Source organism: Acartia tonsa, chromosome 6 (assembly GCF_053477335.1).
Source record: "Acartia tonsa isolate MP-2025a chromosome 6, ASM5347733v1, whole genome shotgun sequence".
NCBI lineage: Eukaryota > Metazoa > Arthropoda > Copepoda > Calanoida > Acartiidae > Acartia > Acartia tonsa.
Genome location: NC_137265.1, coordinates 8717790 through 8742217, shown reverse-complemented (window position 1 = coordinate 8742217; position 24428 = coordinate 8717790). Strand labels below are relative to the sequence as shown.

General features: G+C 32.6%; 1 protein-coding gene across 1 annotated transcript; it reads left to right on the top strand.

Moving 5' to 3' along the window:
* Nucleotides 1-4094: 4094 nt before the first annotated feature.
* On the top strand, nucleotides 4095-22432 carry LOC145322021 (uncharacterized). The gene is made up of 8 exons (XM_080163753.1): nucleotides 4095-4217; nucleotides 5746-6098; nucleotides 6569-6949; nucleotides 7295-8340; nucleotides 9932-10021; nucleotides 11312-11399; nucleotides 16020-16071; nucleotides 22314-22432. Exons 1-8 carry the CDS (start codon nucleotides 4095-4097, stop codon nucleotides 22398-22400), a joined length of 2220 nt encoding a protein of 739 aa, XP_080019879.1. The 3' UTR covers nucleotides 22401-22432.
* The last annotated feature ends 1996 nt before the right edge of the window (nucleotides 22433-24428 follow it).

Below are 24428 nucleotides of genomic sequence, written 5' to 3'. Positions count from 1 at the left end.
TTTTTTCCTAGACCTCACAAATAACCAGACTTAGGTTGGGCAAAAGGTCCCGTGAGATTATCTCAAACCGTTTGGGCGTGACGGCCCAAAAACCGCAAAAAATGGCCTAAAAATTTTCACCAAGTGAAAGTCTTGTGTCATTATCTCTTATGAGAAAAAAGTTATTAAATAATTAAAATTTCAAATTGTGATTTTTTGATGGATTTCTTTGATGAAATGACAGGCCGGTCAATTTTTAGGCCATTTTTTGCGGTTTTTGGGCCGTCATGCCCAAACGGTTTGAGATAATCTCACGGGACACTTTGAGAGAAAGCAGCAATTAATACCATTTTTATTAAGGAATCAGAGAGACGCACAGGAATGAAATTTCGTAGACGAGACAGACGTATTTCACATCGTAATAAATCAGGTAAAAATTAAAAGAGTCCTAGGACAAACGCAGGACAAACTTTATGTGTTTAGGCACTCCTGCGTTTGTCCTCTCAGACGTTGGCCACTCCTGCGTTTGTCCTGGAACCATTTAGAAATCTAATTGTATGCCTTGTAATGCTTTTTGCATGTTCTGCTTAACTTGACGAAATATTGCATTTTCTATTTTGATTTCTTTAAAAAAAAGTATGCTATGCTTACTTGTTATTTATTTTCTTTATCCATAAAAGGTTCTAATTTGTTTTAACCATGAAAATAATGTAAAAAATGTTTATTGCTGTATTAAAGAACAAAAAGCAAAAGAGTAGCTAAGCTCATATATCTTAATTTCTAACACTTTGTTTTCCTTAAGCCGGCTTAAAAAGCCAGGTGGCTGAAAAAAACATTATACAATTTACACAATTTCTAAGACACGACAATTTCAAAATATGTGAATTTAAAAATCAAAACAGTTTTGATTTTTAAATAGTACTTCACCATTAACTAAAAATATTTCAGATGCGAAGAAGAAACATGATGACAATCACAAAATAATTGACAAAGCAAATCAGGAAAGATTTACCAATTTTTTCCGTATTAATTTTCAATAAAAAAAATATTACAAAGACGGTAAAAATGTATTTTTTTCTTCATATTATGACAAAAAAAATCAAATATCATTAGTTTTAATAAAAGGAAAAGAATAAGATAAAAAGAAAATAATTCACATTTTTTTACTTTATTACTTTTTGCTAGTCTATCCTTATAATAAAGTAACAGGATTTCTGTTTGTCTGTACCGCTGAACCGATCTGGTTCTCCTTGGTAGGGTAGCTTCTCATAGGCACCAGGAAGGTATATAACTATTTGGGGGAGGGTACACCACCCTCCCTAGAGAAATCACAAAAAAACATATAAAAAAATTTACGTAGATACTTGAACGCAACATAGAATTTTGTTCTCGTATTCATTCGAAACGGATTCTAATACGAAAAAAAACTATGTCTTGCATCGTATTATATCCAGTTTTCTAGGAATCTAATTTTATATCCGCGGAAAGCTCTTATAATACGATGCGAGAAATAAATATTCTTAAATTAGCTATTTGATATAATAAAAAAAAACATTTAAAGTGCCACTAGGGGCGTAGCCACTAGTAATACATAAGACAACCAAAATAAATTCGTTTTTTGAATTCTGTTCATATTGAACATATTAATGTCTAGTATTTAAGTTGTTGTCTGCTTTAAGAATGTCTTTTAATTGACTTTCGCTGTAGAAATATTAAGAATAGTTTTATTATTAATTGGATCTTTTACTAAATTATCATGTAACTTTCAGCTGCCTAAAATTACGACCTCACCCCCATTCACTCCCTTTTCACCATTCTCTCCTCGCCTACGGGATAACCTAACTGACCAATAAATGTTGTCCATGTTAGCAACCTAAATTGTCGAAAATTTTTCCCCTTTTTATAATTTCCGCATATTCTATTTCCATTAAATTAGAAATAAAAAATGCATCATGTCTAGTGCCCAAAGTCTAAGACAGCCAAAAAAAATGAAAAGAAAAGATATCCAATTATATAAAGCAGTAAGCTTCTTACAGGTCCTGGGTATGATTTAAACTATTTTTGGGGAGGGTGTTTTCACCCTTCCCCTCAAAAAAAAAATATATTTTTACCCTTTTGAAACTCAAATGAAAATGGGATGAGGTCGACTTTTCCCCCTCCTACCTTAAGTGCCCCTAGAGGCTTCTAGGGGGCGTAGCTGCTAGTCTATAATACAAAGTAGCTTCATATTTGTCCGTCTGTCCTTTAAGATCTCGGTAACAACTGAACCGATTATATTCTACTTTTAGGGAATATACCTACTGGTCCTATAGTGATTTTAGTCTATTTTATTGGGGGTGGAACACCCCCAACCCCTCAAAAAGAAAACAGTAAAAGTGTCTGACTATGACGTCAGAAAAAAATTAACAATTAACCAATGAGAGGCCGCTATATATTTTACCATTGTGAATACTGGCTTCTCATTGGTTAATTGTTAATTTTTTCTGACGTCATAGTCAGACACTTTTACTGTTTTTCTCAAAAAAAAACCTCAATTTAAAAAAAATATATTTGAAATTAGTGGTGGCAGCACCAGAGGTACTTAATTTCTTTTCTTTTTTTTAAATTAACTCTTAGGGCAAAGCTCCTAGAGGCTAGGGGAGAAGCCGCTAGTTACTATATAGGGAGGTTGGGAAATTTACAGAGTAGACAAAGTTTGTTGACCTACCTTACAGACCAACAGTTTTAACTTGTAGAGTAGATTTTTAATGCATATCTGAGAAAATAAAGAGAAAAAAATTAAACAAATCTTGCTATAGGTGCCATCTGTGGACAGAAATCAGAACAACAAATTTGATTTTAACTCCATAAAGATAGAGAAGTCGTACACCCGTGTGCCCAGGCCAGAGTTCTCAACTGAAAATCATCAGAATGTGTATCAGGCATGGTTGCCAAACGGAAATTTATTTTCCCGCATGTCTTGTTCTATGTATATGAAATTAATCATTTTTGATGGAAATCTCATAGTGAATAGGATACTAACATCCATGAAATAGAATTTCAATATATCAGAACAAACTAGTATCGTTATAGGAATCACCCTTTTCAAATATCAAAATAATGTCATGACTGTAAGTTTTTTTCACCAAACATACCTTATTGTACCATGAATCTCAAGGATATGTTTAACACTAATATTACAATTTTACCTTAACTACGTTAATTATAAGAGTAACTCTTAATGCTTATGGACATAGAGATAACTACAATGTAAAAAAGTTTTCGCTTTCATAATTTCGATTTTTGACAACCAATTTAGGATATTCTGAAGCATTTCAGTGACTTTGAGAGAAATACTGAACCTGAAAACGACCTAACTCAAAGCTCTAATGATAAAACCTCTCATTCAAGTGAAAATACAAGAAGATACGATTTAAAAACGCGAAGAGTTGGTGTGGAAAGTAGCAATGAGAATGAAGAAAAGTTGGTAACCCTGGATTCTAAAACTAGAATATTTTTGCCAACCCTTAGACCTCTCCACAATCAAAAGGGACATTCTAACTACGTTTATAGAGCAGATTGTTCTTATTAATGGAAATTTGTAAAGTCTAGCCTTATAATAAAGTAACAGGATGTTTATATGTGTGTGTCTGTCAGTACTGAAGGATTTTGCTAACGGCTGAACGTATGAGGTTCTTAACAGGGTAGCTTTTATACTTCCTTGGAAGGTTTAAAACTATTTTTGGGGAGGGTATAACAACCCTCCCAAGAGAAATTTTAAAAAAATACAAAAGAAAAATAAAAAATGAATCCAGTGTCTGAAAAACGTGAATAAACATGAATAAGAAACAATTTATTTCTAAAATTATATATTAAAAAAAACATTATTTGCCACTAAGACCCCCCTTTGCTAACACATTTTTTTCATATAATAGTTGATAGACATACAGACCAAGTACAATTTAGAGTAGTTGCTTCTTTTAAATAAGAGATAATTCAAAGACAATGTTGAGAACATATATTGCTAGACATAAAATGGAAAACAGGATGGACGGACAGACAGGCAAACAGACGGACGTGGGAATCGATGAGTAGTAGCATAGCTTTGCCGCAAATGATAGAAAAAATGATAAATTATGAATGTCTATTTTCTAAAGGATGAACAAAAAATTGAAGATGTAGTACAAACTGCAGACAATGAGACATCTGAGGATTCAGATGCTTCGAACCTGCACCCCGTTGTTGTCAAACCTTCCCAGGTATGTCCAGTTTGTGAATATGTAGTGCAGAAAAAAAAACATTTAACCATCAGATTAGAAAGGTAAATACAGAATGGTTAGGTATATATCGCATGGTATTGAAGACACCTTTCCGTGAATATTAAAATAGAAAATCATAAGATTAAAACCAGTTTTGTAAGCCCCGAGCTATCAAAACTATCAAAACTAGCATTAATTTATGTATTTTTTTATTTATTTTAATATTCATTGAAAATTGTCTGTAATACTATGCTATATGCTATACATAATTTTTTAGAATCACTGAGAACCGGTTCTTATCCAACGGATATTAATCGGTTTCGAAGCTATACTGAAAAAAAAAAAAAAACATTTAACCAACAGATTACAACGGTAAATACAGAAATACAATGAAAGTCTATTTTGTATTTAAATCCATAGTTTCAAACAGTTAGAATAGATGAATATGAGTAGAAAATATAAAGGTGCAGTCATTTTCTGGGGGTTATTTGCAATCCCGTGAGGGCTAAGTTCCGAAAAAAAAATTAAATGATAGGATGATAAGTATATCTGTCCACTAAAAACTCATAAACGGTTATTCCAAAATTTTCAGGGAATTTTCCAGCGTTTGTTTGTAATGAAAACAGTAAAAGTGTCGAACTATGACGTCAGAAAAAATTAACAATTAACCAATGAGAGGCCGCTATATATTTTACCACAGTGAATACTGGCTTCTTATTGGTTAATTGTTCATTTTTTCTGACGTCATAGTTCGACACTTTTACTGTTTTCGTTTGTAATGGCTACTCTCAATTAAAATGATTTTGAGAATTAATTAAGATGTTGCCATGCAAAAAAACTGTTTATTAGAATTGAAAATTCAACGGATTCAATAATTATTATTACAATTTAAATCTTTCAAAACATTTCTGAAAATTTAACCAATTAATTTTTTCTTATTAAAAGAAAAACTTTTCTATATTTAATGACGGTCAGTCTGTCCGTCCGTATTATTTATCAATAAATTAATGTCGACAATTTAGAATGTTCCAAAATATTTCAAACATTGAAGATTGGCATTTAGTTTTTATTTATTTTTTATTTTAGTTATTTTGATCCCATTTTTTACTTGTGTAAATTTTTTGAGACATCGTAAAGAGCCACTAAAAAATGACCAATGAGAGGCCAGTATAAATTTTACCATTAGTCAATTACAATGTATACTGGCCTAACATTGGTCATTTTATTGCATTATGTCATTTTTTTGGGCATTTTACGCTGTTTCAATTTTTTTATTAACTCTAATTTTGAATTTGCGATGCCTATTACAATTAGACACAATTTAAGCAATGCATCACTATAATCAAGCTTAAAAACATAAGCTCGTTCATGTTTAGCAATTTCTTAAGGATTTACTTCTAATATTGTTTATACATAGAAATAACATTTAGTTTGGTGACCATCAAAATTTCTCACTCTACTTGTTTGTTTGTACGACAATCTGATATGTTAAGTATTATTGATGTTAACATCCTTGTTATTTATTCAGGATTTTCTGAAGCTTAATTACCCCAACAGACAAACAATAATAGTGGAAGAAAAGGTTAAGGATGAGACAACTGTAGAAAAAGAATCATGGGACCAGAAATTCTGGGATTCGAACCCGTGGCCGGAGGAGGAATACAAAGTACCCAAAGTATCAGTTGATTCAAAGGAAGAGAATAAGATTTGGTATCAAAATAGACCCAGCAGACAACCAGTTAAAAATCAAACGTCTTATCGAAATTCTAGGGACAGATATACAACTGAAAATCCTCCAAATGATGATAAATCTGTTGGTGATGATTCTGCCTGGCTTGGAACTGTTCTGGCACCTGTAGAGTCACAAGAATATGGAAGAAGGTAAAAATATTATAATGGAGCTATTATTTAGAGATAGATTTTAGCAAACTGCAAGTTTCACTTTATTAGAGAATATGAAAATCTGGTATAAGATCCAAGTAATAACATAAAAACAAAGCAGTTTTCAAATACATTATCTTATTCGTTAAATTTACATACTATTTTGGTCACGTTAATGTACAACATAATACATGGATATTTTGACAGGGAAAATTTTTCCGTCAATTTAGTTTGCTAATTTAGGCCTCATTTATTATCATTTCTTTCCTACAGTTTGAGGGGAATGGATGGTGTAAAAGGGGTGGATTGGTGATAACGTTTTTTTTGTTAGCTGGAAGGACCATTTATTAGAGTAGGAGAATATATGGTGTAACATTCAATTAATTATATATCGATTGTTACTGTAATTTCAAGAAATTTAAGAAACTAAGTAATAATTACCAATTTGCTAACAAAGCAATATTTTCTAGGAATGAAGAGCCCCCAGCTGAATTCACTTATGGCGACGACGAAAAACAAACTTCAAGTCAAGACTCCCAACAAACGACAACCAAGCACAAACAGCAACGCCAATACTATGACAGGGCGCTGGAAACCCAGGCTACTTCCACATCGCTGTCATCAACCAGAACTCGACAAAACCGCCGACAAGATTTGGGAGACAGTGGATTTTTTGGGTCTAGTCAAAATTTTAACTTTAACGACTTCCGTTTTGACTCTAATGGTTTTGGTGGCAAAAATGGCGCATTTTCTGATGCTGGGAGGTTTGGTGATTTTGTTGGTGTTGAATCTACTACTAAGCATATACCCGCGGCCATTTTGAAAGACCACACATACACAGATAAATACAGGTATAGCCATTTATCACACGTGACCAGGATTCTTGTAAACAATGCTTTTGAGGTGATTCTTATCAATCAATCAATCTAATACTTTTAAAACAATACTAGCTTTTTATTGTTTTACTTTACTTTGATTTATCATAAGGAAAAGATATATTTAATTTAACTTTTATGCTAGTCTATGTAATCATTATTAAGCCAAAATGTACTTTTTTTCTTATAAATAACAAAATAGATGATTATTCTTCAAAAAGAAATTTTTTCAGAATCAATATTCATGACAACTTTTTAAACAACTATAAATATGTTTATATTTACTAAAAATTTAGATTAAATATAAAAATTTGTTTGCAGGCCACCTAAAGATCCCTCCGTGCTGTACGTGAAGGACCCATGGAAGCACAAAGACAACGAGGCCATAGAGTACACCCCAAAGCCCTACACACCCACCACCACCCCACCATCCTTCCCTGACCCACCATATCCCATCCATGATAATATAATCCCACACCAGGATCCTGTTTACAATGTGCCTGGCACACAACCCATATACCCCCACATTGAGAAGCCGTCGTATTACGGAAGACCGGCGGAGCCCAATTATGGCAAACCAGAACCTGTGTACAAACCAGAGCCACATTATGAACCTCCTAAGCCACATTATGAAGAACCCAAGCCTTACTATGAACCTGAACCATACCATGAACCAGAACCTTACTATGAACCGCCCAAGAAACCTTTATATGAAAAGCCAAAACATTATGCAAAACCATTTATCTACAAACGGCCAAATTTCAGACCACCAATCCAAAGTAAACCTGGATATGGAAATGCAGACCATCCAATTAAACTTGTCCATCCTAAACCAGTACATCACCAATCACATGAACCTGTTCATCATAATCCAGCGCCGTATAAGCATACGTACCAAGAACCAAAGCCGTATGAACCAGAGCCTTATAAACCTAGCCACTATGAGCCAGAGCCGTATGAAGAACCTCACTACGAACCAGAGCCCTATAATCCAGAACCGTATGAACCTTATTATGACGAACCAAATCCCTATCAGGAGCCAGAGCCGTATATACCTTTCCTTCATGAACCTGAGCCGTATAAACCTACTTACCATGAACCCGAGCCGTATAAACCACTTCACCATAAACCCGAGCCATATAAACCATCTTACCATGAACCCGAGCCATATAAACCAGCTTACCATGAACCCGAGCCGTATAAACCTTCCTATCATGAACCCGAACCATATAAACCAGCTTACCATGAACCCGAGCCGTATAAACCGACCCACCACTTTGAAGTAGAACCCTTTAAACATGGTCAAGGTAGCTACAACAGTCAGGGCTCTCTAACACCATTCCATGAAAATGACCACGGGTTTTCAGGTAATATTTGTTGAAAAACTTTTCATAATTTTTTTCATATTTTTGCCGTAGTTATTGTTTCCCCGGCCCATACCCCTTCTAATTTTAATTGTATCTTTTAATTTAATTCTCAATTTTCTTTTCTTTTGTTCATTCTTATTGGCAAGAATATTAGAAAATGCATATTTTTGTATTTTTATCATCGAATAAAAATTGAAGCAAAAAGACCTTAAATCGTAGGTTAAAAGTATTTATTTATGAGTTAAAAGGCTTCTTTGGAATCTTATTTCTAAAATATCTGAGATACAAATGTTGTTTTTATAAACAGTATAAATTGTAGAATAGGTATTATTTACGTTTGATTCTTTTGAAAAAGTTTTTTTTTCAGTTATGCCCTAAATGTGAAATATTATGTAAAGCTAAACATATTCATAAGCTTTAATTACCATCTATGTCATATTTTAAGCTGCAATTCTGATTTTATATCAATGCATTGAATTTGAACATTCAACTTAAATCACATAATTTTAAAATTTATTAGTGGCTTCACAAAATGCACGAAGCCATATTTTGATAAAACTCTAAAAAAACCTAAAAATAAGATTTTGATATTTTATTTTTCACGTATCTACTACGTAAAATTGAACATAATGTTACCCTATTAATATAAATGAACTAGAGTTGGCTCGATATAATTATCTCCCTATTGGCTAGTTTTCTATATGCATATCTATTTCTCAATAAATCTATTTTCCTCAACCGGCATTACTATCTAAAAGAAAGTAAATATTTAATAATTTAAATGATTTTTAAAAGATTTTTTTAAATTATATTTTTTTCTTTACATTACCATCACCAAAGGGTTAATGATGATGATTACAATTTTAGTTTAATATTTGAACACACAAAATGTCGCCACAATCGAATTCTTTTAAAACATAGTTTTCTTAAATTTATCATATTATAAATTTAAATTTTCTTTTTTATGATTAGAAATTAAATACATCAATATAAGGTAAATAGCAACATGAAATGAAAAAAATGAATTTATTTTTGATAAAGTAAAATAATGGGTCTTATCGTTCTGGGTATGAGAGTTTATTATGGATTATTGGAGCACTATGAGTTTTAATCATATATTCCTTGGAAAACTTGAGCTCGTTTATAGACATTTATTTCCTATATAGATCTGACATGGATCTTGAAGCAATTAAGCAGGCCGTTTTGTACATGTTAAAAATTGGAAGATTTCATTAAATAAAAGTAATCGCAAATATACTTAGTAAATAATTTTAATTTATTTTTAAAATCAGATAAGGTTAAAGATTTGTTAAAAGTTCATTTGCTTATATGTTTGTCTGTTTATGATTTAGATTTTTAAAACTCTGGCCTTAAATTTCTTAAAAAAATGCTCAATACCCATCTTAGAACTTACATTTAGAAATTTCATAGTTTAAAGCCATCCTGGGACCCAGATAAAGCTTCTCTAAAATAAATAAAAAAATTAACTAATTCATTGGTTAGTGGGATATTAATAGACAAACAAACAAAAAACTTACATCATGATACAATAGAATAATACAATAGAATAAAGTTTCAATTATCAATTTAGGTGGATATTCATCTAAGCCAGCTAGCCACAAACCTGTCCATCATGATTCATCCTCACTATTCCATTCTGGATTCTCAGAAGGCTTTCCAGGTTAGATTTTGAATTTTGAAAGTGACATGCAGGGAGGGGGGGGGGAGTTAATAGGGGTGAACCTGACCTAAATTATCCTGATTTCAACACGCAAATGTGTTCTTAACATCCATGATTTCATCCATCATTTTTTGCATATCATTTATTAATTACTGTGATACAAAATTAAACATTATTAGTTTGCTTTTTTTACATCTTTGTTTTTTAAATCGACATATAATTACTTGGATATTGCACCAGATTTTCCTCTACTCTAATAAACTGATGTTTCCAGCTGGCGAATTAAACAATACATAATACCCTTTACTCCATCCAATCCCCCTCTTCTTTAGGAACCTTTTGACCAATAAATAAACACTATTTTAGCAACATAAAATTTACCCTGACATATAAAAACCACGTTTTATACATATATCCTTTGTATTTTATTACCCCATAAGGTCATGTCATTATTTCTTTTTCCTTACTTAATTGTTTGTTACTTTTACAGCAATTGTGCATTAGCCAGATTTCTTTATTCAAATAAAAAGAAAATAATCTCGGCGATTTCTCCTAAAATGTATAGTGTAGCACAGACCCCCAACTATCTTATAAAAAAAATGAAAATGGGAGAGGGTTACTTTTTTCTAGTGCTTGTTTTTTTTAAATTTTGGTCAGACGGAGATTAAAGTACCGGATTTATAGGCACTGAAGGGTTAAGGCATAAGAAAAAGACTTTCCCTTCCCATTATATTCAATAAATTCCGTGATAGATGGTAGGTGTGGGGGTTGTGCTCGCTTGGCACTTTGAGGGACAGTACCAAAATCTCTTATATATTAACGTTAAGAGTGCAAAATGGATAAGGTTAAAAAGAATAAAACCAGCGTATTTTATCATTAATTAATTATAAACATAATATGACTTTGGAATCCTAGTAATTCGTGAATTCTTTAAAAATGTTTTTTGGGAGTGCTTCTTCTATAGTAAGATTTCCTCAAATAAATGCTCTTTATTTTAATATAGAGGGGTTTGGAGATTGATTTAACCACTTAAGTTTCAAAACCCTACTTGCAAAAATTAATATTGCATAGTTAGATGCTTTTTATAGTGCCTATAAAAATTATGTCATACAATACAAATGACCAATGATAGGCAAATACACAAAATAAATTACCAATGGCAGGCTAGTATACATTTTATTTGACCAATGGCAGGCCACTATGACGTCATTTTTATAGGCACTATAAATCTTCGCGTAGTAACTAAATAGTCAAGGCAAGTTCGATCTATTTAATATGTAATTATCTCAGGTTTTGACAGCTTTGCTCTAGGCTCTGAGGTGGAACCAACCGTAGTCTTCAAGGAGAGACAGAGCAGAAGGATTGATGGAGATGCAAGGTATGGCCCTTTGTCATTTTACCCGCGGTTTTTTGTTTGGTAGGTAATGGATTCGATCTCTGAAACGGCAATGTTATATGCAAAGACGTTAAAATTCTACCAACGAATATTTTTTAAAGGATGTAAAGGATTATTTACCACGACTCAAAACAGGTCAAATTCATTACAAATTTTTAGTCCCCCCCCCCCCTTTTTCTAGAAATTAGCTTAAAACTACCACAGGACCAGTAGATATATGTTTCCTGAGAAGCAGAACCTTGTCGTTCCAGCAGTTAAATTTAAGATTTAGATAGATAGATGAACTGATAGATATTGTTGTACAGTATTTTAGATAAAAGAACGTCCAATGGAGGGGGGGAAGGTAAAGGTTTAAATTTTTACCCTTCCCCCCCTCAAAAAAAAAAAAAAATGAAAAAGATTGGACGATCTTGCTTTTCTTAATATACCTAGCAATATTTTAGTCAATAAAATACTGACTCTCTAAATTGTACACTCCGCCTCATAAATATTTTTATTAGAATAATTGTCTGTGACCCCGGTCTATGAGATAAGTACAATGCCTGATGCCTAATTTTATAGATAAAACAAGGACGATAACATGATAACATCCATTAGTAGGGCAGCATCAGCAATATGTAAAAGAACAGTTATTCATTGTGCGCATATCATTACCATCAAAGATTTTCTGTAGTCTTGATGAGTTGTGTTTTTTTGCAGGAAGGGACTATTCCACAAAGTTTTACAGAAACTTTTTCTTATTCGTTGGCTTAATAGCTTAGGGGACCTTAGTTAATTTTAATTTGTTTCTTTTTAAGTTGAGTGTTTAAACGTTTCAACAACTAATCATAATATACAGAAGGGGTAATTTTGTGTATCACCCTTTAGATCCCTGATATAAAGCAATATTAATCTGGGGCAAACTGACTGACATATTATTAAAGAAAAGCATCGCTTTTAAAATTATGTGATGGGATGTGTTCGTCATTCAGTCACGACAATTTCCAAAGTCATACAACAGATGGATGGAAACTATTTCGTTTGGTCAGAGGTCACTTAATGCAGTGGAAATTTAGTAGTAATTGTTATGCCTTTGAAAATCATCATTGGTATTCAAAAGTATGACCCTAATGACCTCTTAAACAATGGTTCCAGATAATTATGTGTGTGCGTTTTGAAAAGTTTTAACATAGTTTAATTTTATTACTTTTGGACTTAAATTTAGTTTGTTTAATTAAATTTGCTATTCTGCTTTGATTTCATTTTTATATGAACACTACATATGGGCAAGGGGAGCAAGAACATAGTTTCATAGATTAGACTAAGGATCTAAAGGGATAAGACAATGGCCGATGAATTGATATAAATTCCCAATTATGATAAACACAATTACCCTTTTGTAGATTAAAATTTAGTACTTTTAACATTTGGACACCTAATTTAATGACCAACCTATCAAATTTCAAAGTTCCAAAGTTGATAAGCCAATGAATAAAAAGCGCTATAATAAAACTGTGGGGACTAGTGTAATAAACAGCTCAATGTCCCACCCCCTCCCCCCTTCCCTTGGTTGGTATAAAGAAGAAGTTAAGGGGAGCAAGGACATGGTCATATAGATTTGTTTAAATTTCGTTTAATAATATGGTTTGTCTGACGTTAATGTTATATAGATTTTATGTCAGACAAGCACACTTTTATTAATGGTTTATAGTCGATATAGACAATTGAAGACTTGTCTTTAGAAAAAATGCATGTCGAAATAATTTCACCCATAAGCACTTTTTAATAAAGCCATATGATCGACAGATATGTCACAAGAAAGAACTGTCATTCTATAGGTCTATAATTTGTATTGTTCGTCTGATTATTCTTTTATTTTTAGCTTTGCTTTTTAGATGTTGTCATCCTTTTGAGTAGCGCAGCTTCTCTATAATTAATCTACGCGTCCTTTTGTCTGTATATCCCAACTTTAAAGTATTTTAGCTGGAATTTTTTAGTGATTTTTATATTAAGATTCTTTACACTATCTTTTATTTTTTCTTCCCTTTGCCAACTTTATGCATCCTTTTACTTTTCTAGCTATTGTTAACTTTCAACTGCTGCGCTACTTATGAACATACTTGATCTTATTAATTACTCTATTACCCTGATATACCCATGTGGGTTGAATGTGCTGTTTATGTTTACTTGTATTTCTTTTAACATAACAAATTAATTACCAAAACAGTTCTTAGAAGTTGGAAGTAGAAGCGAAGTTACTCTGCAATTAGGTACTGTCCGAACGTTGGACAGACAATAATCTTCCATGGGTAAAGAATTGTTTAAACACTTTTTGGTAGATTCATATTCTAAGAGTAGCTTTATAGACCACTTGACCTTTTATTACATGACCTTTGTCTGGAAGATCTTAATATGCATGTTATAGGCCAAGGCATTCCGTGATTTCTAAAACATTCACATAACCTAATTAATAAGGAATTTCTCCAACCTCAAGAGATGGCGCTTTATTCAATTTTAACTCTTCAATATGAAACAAACTTTAAATCAACATCCAATTGACAAAATGTTACACTTTATGATTTAATCCCTGTGATAAATATTTATTTTTGTTTTCTTTTTGTAAATGGATATATATTACACCCAGGGATCAAAGGGATATATAACTCAATATACATTCCCAATGATAATAAACAAAATTAACTATTTTGTAGAGTAAAATTAATAGTTGAAAAGTATTGGAAACGCTAGTTTTAGCCAACAAGTAAAAGTTTTTAAGCCTTGTGATAAGAGAACTTTTCCCTAAATATAAAGATCATTTGGCAAGATTAATGTGTAGGTGGTTTCACTCAAATTTCCTAGTTGAGCTCAGAAACACCCTCCCTTTATTTCAAAGAAATAAAAATGAAGTGGGATAGTTTTTCATTTAATAGTGCTTTACTTTTTATTGGGGCAAGATAGTGCTGCAGAGTTTGGGCAACGCAGGTATAGGGCCCTCAGGGGTTAAGCATAAAAAGGAATCATTTTACAATTCAAATTTAAAGGTTACAAAAACCAATTTAAAAAGGGAAGGTTTATTGTCCATTGTCCTATACCTATCTCCGTGGTTATTAATTAGTTTATCAAGGGTCAGTTATTAATTCATTTACTCGGTGTTTTTATCATTATATAATTAAGAAGTAATTATGTTTTAGAGGGGAATTTAAAGGATTTATTTTAATAAGCTACTCATGTGTCATGTTTTTTTCTTTTTATGTCTATAAATGTTCTAAAATCATAGATTTAATGATTTGGCTTTACCTTTTAGTAGTACATTGGACTATAAAAGTACTCAAAGTTTTATAAACTTGGGGGTACTTTTGTTAGATATAGATTGGTTGGTAAAAATCAACAGTTCTTAAATTTTTCCACTAATAATCAATAAAAGATTTAAATGAAAAGTTGTTTATTATGATTGGAGGTGTACACAAATCTATTATTCATTGCCTTAAGATCAAATTCTAAGAATCCTTCTCAAATTATGTTCTTAATCATAATAACATTTATTTTCTAGTTTGGCCTCGAAACCGATTAATATACACTGGATTAGAACCGGTTCTCAGCCATACTGAAAACTATCGTATATCATCGCATTACAGACAATTTTCCACGAATATCAAATATCAATGATAAAATTAATACCAGTTTTGTTAGCACGGGACTTCGGCCCCACGTGGATAACAAAACTGGTTTAAGTTTTCATTTTTATATCTGCGGAAATCTGTCTATAATACCGATGCGATAAATAGGATATAAATAACTATTCTTAATAACTTAATATCGTCACTAGTAATTATGTGGTAGATTTATTCAGAAAGCTATTAAGAAAAGATTAGATTAAACATTTTATTATCGAGGATACTCTAAAGTTTACTTCTACGGATAGTGTGTACCCTATTTGGAAATAAGAATTTACTCGGATGTTATTCAAGAAAATTTGGATATTTTTGATTTTCCACAAATTAATTTTATTTTATTATTAATTTTGTTTCAAATAGGGGAGGGGGGTTGATAGATCCTAAATAATGACTAATTATTTTAATAATTTGCTTTTCCTGATATATTTCATATGTTAGTGTATATTCCTACGTATGGATGGTGTTATCCTTGTTAAAATCTTACTCAACAAATCTATTTTAACATTATTTCTTTCTATTTTTCATAATAAAACTTATCTAGGTTTCGTGCGCAATGTTACGTTTATATAGACGTTATTTCTAAGAAAAATGTAAATATATCTTTTTGAAAAAAATATTTACCCACTCTCCAATTTTTAGTCTAAGTTTTGACCTTAATTCCCAGTAGAGGCCTTTAAAGGATTCTAAAATCCTTGTATAAAAGTAACAGGATGTGTGTGTCTGTTTTTCCGTACAGAAGGATCTCACTAACCGCTGTAACGCTTTACACTGTTGCTTCTCATAGGTCCTTGGACGGTTTGTAACTAGTTTTTGTAGAAGGTACCACCACCGTCTCTAAAAAATCCCCCACCACTCTCCCAAACCCAAGTGCCCTTACAGGCCTTTGGATGCATCGAAAATAGATGATAAAACAAGGACTAATAAAGGGATATAAATTTGTTAATTTTAGATTCCTGGAACTACCTGGAGGCGACACCATTTCTGGATACAGCGAAGATCAGGTACTGTTCAGTTCATCCAGGGAAAAGGGAATGATATTCTGACAAACAATTCTAAAGGAAAATTTCCCAATAACCCCATTCCCCTTTTTCTCCCCTTCTTACCCACCCCTCTTCAATGACATAAAGAGCAAAATATACTTCCACTATATTTTAAAAGATTTCGTGATTTTTTTGTAGAATTGGTTGTTAGAATAGCTACCCCTGAGTTTATCAATTAAAATTATATCCCATACAGTATAATATTGATAAAAGCAGTGGCGTGCGATAGGGGGGGTTAGAGGGTTGTCAACACCCCATTTGAAATTGAAATAGAGAAAACCTACCTTACCTTTCTTTCAATCCCTTCAATTTTATAACACCCCTCTAGTAAATCGGTGTGCAGTGTGCACGTCACTGGATAAAATTAACAGTTAAGTTAAGTTAGTACTATCGTTTACGCCCCTAGAGGCCTCTAGGGACACGTAAAATTGTTTCTTTACAATCTATTTCAAAATCAGCTATTTACAAAAAATATTGAATTTCGCCGATAGATGGTGTTATGTTTTTAGAAAATTGCAAAAATGTCCGCAGGGCGGCGTTTTTTATTTTTTATTTTTGTCGATTTCTTTAGGGAGGGTGGTCGAACCCTCCCCATAAATAGTTATCAACCTTTCCGTGAACTTGAAAGGCTACCTTGTTAAGGAGAACCTGGTCGGTTCAGCGGTTAGCGAGATCCTTCGGTACAGACACATAGACAGACAAACAGACAAATATCCTGTTACTTCAATATAAGGATTAAATTACAGTTTAAATTTAAGCTCAATATTGATAGGTTTTGTGATTTTTTGTTGCTAATTGTTGCTAAGTTGAAACTAAGGTATGGTTCTAGTCTCTTGTCCTATTCCACTTTGTAAAACTATAATTAACACAAGAGACCAAGAGAAAGCTTCCACGGTTGTTGTTTAACCAATTTAGTTGTCTCTCATTAAATTAACAAAATGGTATAAAGTAGAACATAAATATATTTGGATATTATTAAATTTTACAACAATGACTAATAAATGTAATGCTATTTTTATTTCTTTTATATTTCTAACAAACTCTATAATATTTTTTTTAACTATTAAATTAATACGTTTTTATAAAATCAAACAATTAACAAATTCAAATATCATAAATCAAGCTTATGTAATGTCGAAAACCTTATTATAGTCCCTCTAAAAATGACGTCATTCTGGCCTACCATTGATCAATTAAAATGTAAAAGTGGCCTGCTATTGGTAAATTAGTCTTTGTGTTGGCCTATCATTGGGCATTTGTATTGTATGACGTAATTTTTACATACACTATTAAAAGCTTTTTAAAAATGTTATATCTGTGATAGAATGAATTTGGTGCAGAGACTGGCTCCAATGGTTCCTACAGATGGTTTACAGACTCTCCTAATCATATATATCTATTATAGAATGAGTATGGTGCAGAGACTTGAAATAATGGTTCCTACAGATGGTTTACAGACTCTCCGAATCATATATATTTATTATAGAATGAGTATGGTGCAGAGACTGGCTCCAATGGTTCCTACAGATGGTTTACAGACTCTCCGAATCATATATATGAGCACTTCTTACTTCCTTATACAAAAAAATCACGCATGAACGGAAAAAGCCTAAAAACTATCCTTAATTATGAAAAATACATTAAGAAATGATGGTGTGTTGAAAAAAAATATTTTTTCCAACAATTGAAAGAGATTTTTATATTTTTCTTATCGTCTATGGTGAAGCCATGGCTGCCAACACAAAAATGTTAAAACCGTATTTTTGTTCTCATTTCAACAATTTCCAGAGTTGACATGAGATTCATACCTTAAACTTTTCCTTTAAACTTGCTTGGCAATCGAAAACCTTTAAATCAACACATTTATTAATGTGTAGGAGTACAGCTCTTCACAAGTCATTTTTACCTGGAGGTCGATTGTGGAAAAACCCCTGCCTAATATAAAATTTTTTTTTCATAAATGGAATAGTCTATACTTGGGTAAAATATGGTATCAATTCTAGATTGGAGACGTTATTCTAACTAGTTCTATAACTGAATAATCTTTTTCTAAAAATCTAGCTTCCTTTCTTTGCACTTTTTTGTACTTTTTTTTCTTGTCAAAATGATAAAATGATTTAACAAATAGCTGTTTAGGCCTTCCTAAACGAAGATCCAATGATTGTGATGAATATAAGCATCCATGATATGCTTCACAGCTCAATATGTATAAGGTATAGTAAATATTACAAATCTAAAACGGCAACCATGATTTTACATCAATTTCTTTTTGATCTTAAGAGCTTTGCTTTAATGAATATTGTCATCCTTTTAACTTTTAACAGTCGTGCGCCTTGCCGTACCTTAATTGGTTGGGGGGGGGGGGGCGTTCAAGGCTCCCCCCCCCCCTATTATCTCAGTTCCTATTAGAGTTAGAGGGGTAATTTTTGTTGTGCAAGTCCCCTGTTTGATAATGAATTTTCGACCTTTTATAAGTCAAAGCCAATTTTAGCTTCCTTCACCCTTTTATTTAACAACCTTTGTTTTTAGGTCCTTTTTTACTTAAAAATTTCAAACGGCTGTAATTTTCTTATTTTTGAAGCTAGAATAACATTTTTTTCTAGGAAATTTTTTCTTTATGTAAAATTTTATATTAGAAATATTAAAACATAAATTTCAGCGGTCGCAGCTGTATTTTGCAGCTGCCAGCCGCCGCAGTCGGTGGTCGGCGGAAACGGCGGCGGATCTTTATAAAATTTTAATACGTTAGACATGTAAGAAAAGCCTATTTTTAAAATTTGACGTCTCTAAGTCAAAAATTGCGGCCACAGGAGTTTTTTAAAGATTTATGGAGACCTGGAGGATCAGGACCTGCAGGATCATACCGTTCAACGCCCCCCCCCCCCCCCAACCGTTAAGGGTTAAATAAAAATTAACAATGTATTATTTTTTTAGTAGCAATGTCTGTCCGTCTTTTAGAGACAAAAAGGGGGAAACATCATTTTCTCAGCTCCTATAAAAGATAGAAGGCTGAAACTTCTCGTAAACATTCAATCAATATGGAGCATAATTAAGTATAAAACATCCATAGCAGTCGGACTGCTGTTAAGCCGCTTATATTTTTCACAACTAATTTTCACAATGTATTATTTCTTTTAGTAGCAAAGCTGCTCTAAAATTTGAAATGTCCATCTGTTAGTCCGCCTGTTAGAGACAAAACGGGGATGGGGGGGGGGTGGAATCGTGATTTTTCAGCTCCTGTAAAAGATAGAAGGCTGAAAATTCTTGTAGCTATTCACATAAATATGGAGCATAATTAAGTAGAACACATCTGTAGCGGTCAGACTGCTCTTTCTTTTCTTTCTTGTGATAACAGATAATCAGCTCTATAACTCACTTTGTCCGTTTGTCTATTTCAGAATAGATTTTGTACTTTAAAAATAAGGGGAAGGGGGTTGTACACTTTCACAGTAACAGTGCGCTCTGAGGCCCATATTCAAGATAGAGCTCTGAATTATAATACAATGGGTCAGTCTATAAATATTCTGCAAAACTTTTAATTTGGCGGTTTGGCGGCTGACCACTGGTGCAATTATTCAGCTAAACTTGTAAAATTGAACATGCAATCTTGTTTTTTTTGGGGGGTTGTTTTGGTTAATTATGAGAAAATATATCAACAGTAACAAAAAACTGTTGAGCTGCAAACTACCAGCCGCTGGCTGTGGCTATTAATAAATATTACAACAATTTTGCAGCTCAGCAGTTTTTCGTTACTGTTGATATATTTTCTCATAATTAACTAAAACACACCCTATGGTTTAAACAAAATTAATTTTCAAGTAGCTTCGCTACTGTAAAGTTGTTTTCATGCATAATGTATTTTTTTGTGTCCCATTTATGTAGGTTTAACAGGAAGGGATAGTTCATCTGCCAAGAGGTAATAAGGGAAGATATAGCCAAACTCCCTGGATATCCTTTTCTATCTATATTACCTCATATATTTAAGACTATTTGTTAAAACATTTTATCATTTTGAAAAGAAAAAAAAGTACAAAGAAGTGTAAAGAAAGAAAGCTAAATTTTTGGAAACAGATTAATCAGTTATAGAACTAGTTAGAATAACGTCTCCAATCTAGAATTGATACCAAATTTTACCCAAGTATAGACTATTCCATTTATGAAAAAAAAAATTTATATTAGGCAGGAGTTTTTCCACAATCGACCTCCAGGTAAAAATGACTTGTGAAGAGCTGTACTCCTACACATTAATAAATGTGTTGATTTAAAGGTTTTCGATTTTCAAGCAAGTTTAAAGGAAGAGATTAAGGTATTACTCATGTTTTAACTCTGAAAATTGTGCGTTTTAGAACAAAATTAGTATCTCCTCTTCAATGTGTTAAAATTGATGGCGTTGCTAAAGTCAAAACGAAAAAAAATTAATTTTGTATTATTTAATGACTAAATGAATTTTTTTTTGAAAGACTATCAATTGTTTATGTATGTTTAATTATTTAGGATGGTTTTTAGGCATTAAAAAAAATTTCGTGAGTTCTATAATATTCCAGTCAATTTTGTCTCATATTTATTATAGAATGAGTATGGTGCAGAGACTGGCTCCAATGGTTCTTACAGATGGTTTACAGACACTCCTATTCATATATATCTATTACTAGCGGCTTCGCCCCTAGCCTCTAGGGGCTTTGCCCCAAGAGGTGATAAAAAAAAATTATTGCGAAAATCGTAAAGGACCATGGAAATCTCCTTCAAAAAAAAAAAAAAAAAAAAAAAAAAATGGGGGGGATTTTTTGGTTTTTGGGGGGGTTGGGGGTGTCCCACCCCCCGAGAAAATAGCTTAAAACCACCACAGGACCAATAGGTAGATACCCTGAAGAGGAGAATCCGATCGGTTCAGTGGTTACCGAGATCTTAAGGGACAGACAGACAGACGGACAGACGGTCAGACGGACAGACGGACAGACAGACATCGTTCTACTTTGTATTATAGATAGAATGAGTATGGTGCAGAGACTGGCTCCAATGGTTCCTACAGATGGTTTACAGACTCTCCTAACCATATATATCTATTATAGAATGAGTATGGTGCAGAGACTGGCTCCAATAGTTCCTACAGATGGTTTACAGACTCTCCTAATCATATATATTTATTATAGAATGAGTATGGTGCAGAGACTGGCTCCAATAGTTCCTACAGATGGTTTACAGACTCTCCTAATCATATATATCTATTATAGAATGAGTATGGTGCAGAGACTGGCTCCAATAGTTCCTACAGATGGTTTACAGACACTCCTATTCATATATATCTATTATAGAATGAGTATGGTGCAGAGACTGGCTCCAATAGTTCCTACAGATGGTTTACACACTCTCCTAATCATATATATCTATTATAGAATGAGTATGGTGCAGAGACTGGCTCCAATAGTTCCTACAGATGGTTTACAGACTCTCCTAATCATATATATCTATTATAGAATGAGTATGGTGCAGAGACTGGCTCCAATAGTTCCTACAGATGGTTTACAGACACTCCTATTCATATATATCTATTATAGAATGAGTATGGTGCAGAGACTGGCTCCAATGGTTCCTACAGATGGTTTACAGACTCACCTAATCATATATATCTATTATAGAATGAGTATGGTGCAGAGACTGGCTCCAATAGTTCCTACAGATGGTTTACATACTCTCCTAATCATATATATCTATTATAGAATGAGTATGGTGCAGAGACTGGGCACAATGGTTCCTACAGATGGTTTACAGACTCACCTAATCATATATATCTATTATAGAATGAGTATGGTGCAGAGACTAGGCACAATGGTTCCTACAGATGGTTTACAGACTCTCCTAATCTTATATATCTATTATAGAATGAGTATGGTGCAGAGACTGGCTCCAATGGTTCCTACAGATGGTTTACAGACTCACCTAATCATATATATCTATTATAGAATGAGTATGGTGCAGAGACTGGCTCCAATGGTTCCTACAGATGGTTTACAGACTCTCCTAATCATATATATCTATTATAGAATGAGTATGGTGCAGAGACTGGCTCCAATGGTTCCTACAGATGGTTTACAGACTCTCCTAATCATATATATCTATTATAGAATGAGTATGGTGCAGAGACTGGCTCCAATGGTTCCTACAGATGGTTTACAGACTCACCTAATCATATATATCTATTATAGAATGAGTATGGTGCAGAGACTGGCTCCAATGGTTCCTACAGATGGTTTACAGACTCTCCTAGTCATAGATCAGGAATTCAAGATTAACTGATTTTTTTTCAACCGTTTTATTAACATAAAGATTAAACAAAATTTGAGGTAAAATAGACAATTTTCAGTAACTATCATTTTTCAAGCATAAATTGTTATCTCCATAGGTAGTGTAGCAATCAAAGAAAAGAGGGCTTTCAAGCTTTTATTTTTTTTGGAGGGAGGGGGAGGAGTAAAAACCTAAATATGGAGAGTCAAAAACGGGTCCTACGACAAACGCAGGAGTCTCAAACGTCGGAGTGGATACTTAACCTAACCTAACCTATTTTAGACCATCTTATAGGTTTTTTAAATGCCTAACCCCTGCAGGGGGGGGGGGGGGCTTATTTGTTCTTTCATATCTTAACCTAACCTAATCTCTATAGAAATACTTAATAAAATTAATATTTTAACACTCCTGCGTTTTTCCACTCCGACGTTTGGGACTCCTGCGCTCCTGAAACCCGTCCTGGAACCCGAAAACGGTCAAAAAAAATTTTACTACCCACCTACAAGAATTACATGGGTTGGGTAGGTAACTACTCCTCCTAAAAATTCATAATTTTGTTATGAAATGACAAAAATTCTTAAACAATTAAACATTTATTCTTGGTTTAGTTATTTTGGTGGATATTAACCATTCATAACGATGTATTGAGAATGAAAGGATATAAAACAGAGAATAATACCGACTAACAGACTAATTGATAAAGTGACTACCAAAATCTATATGTTAATCAAGAATATTTTGTAGTATCCTCATCAAGATTCCATAACTTCTAGATTCCATGTAGTTCTAGAGTGTCTAGAACACGAGAATCCAAAGGGATTCACTAAACTTCTAGATTATAGGAGCAGAGCTATAAAATAAAGTGTCATAATGAACTATACAAAAAAATAAGGAATTATTCTTAAATTATGCAACTCAAGAAAGTTTCTTCCTTGTTTTTTGCTAAATATACTTATTGCAAAAGTTATCTTGCAACGAAAAGGAAATTAATTATGAACTCTTTTGATGGTTTTTTAAAAAGAAATTAACGAAAATATACTTTTTTCATATGAAATAAACAAAATAGAAGTTATCAAATCAAAAAGGGAAATTAATTATAAACTCTTTTGATGTTTTTTTGAAAAGAAATTAACAAAATTATACTTTTATCATATGAAACAAACAAAAATAGAAGTTATCAAAAAGTCTTTAATGAATAAGTATGAAAAAATATGTAATTAGAGCAAATTTAAAAAAAATATATATAAAAACCTAAATGAATGATCATAATATTATTGAATATGAAAAAGTGTTTAAAAATAGTAAATTGAAAGTCAATAGGCAATCGGCATTCATTAAAGTGTTTCAAATTGGCTTGTCTGTATAATTGTATAATTTCCAGAGATATGGGACAATGGACTGTTTATCACACTATTTCCGAATGTTTTATAATAATATTTTCTTATTCGTTGGCTTGAAAACTTTGGGGGTTTTAGTTGATTTTGATTGGTTGATTCATTAAGTGGAGTGATCAAACGTTTCAACCGCTAATTATACTGTACAGAAGAGTAATTTTTATGTATAATAATGGGGGATGTACATCAATATATCGGTAATTGTCTTATCCCTTTAGATCCCTGAAAATATTCATAATTTATCAAGGCTTGGCAGCTAGCAAGAAAGATTTAATTTACTGCTGTATGGGACAAAGCCCAAATTGTGTCAAAAATGATCCATGGGACGTAATAGAATGAGGGAGATGAGAGGAGAAGTGGGAAAGAAAATCCCAGAAAAAGAGATGGATAATCCCCCATTTTATTACGTCGCATGGATTATTTTTGACTTAATTTTAACACAATTTGGGCTTTGTCATCCAATTTACTGCTGTATGGTATGCTTAAGATTAATACTAAGATTGTTGTATTTTTTATTGTTTAAGTTCAGACAACCAACTGATTAATAAATACAATTAGTCAAAGTATTTCATATAATTATTTGATAGCTACGGCTGCCGAGCCCTTATAATCATATGCTTTATAAATTCTTGAATAATTGAC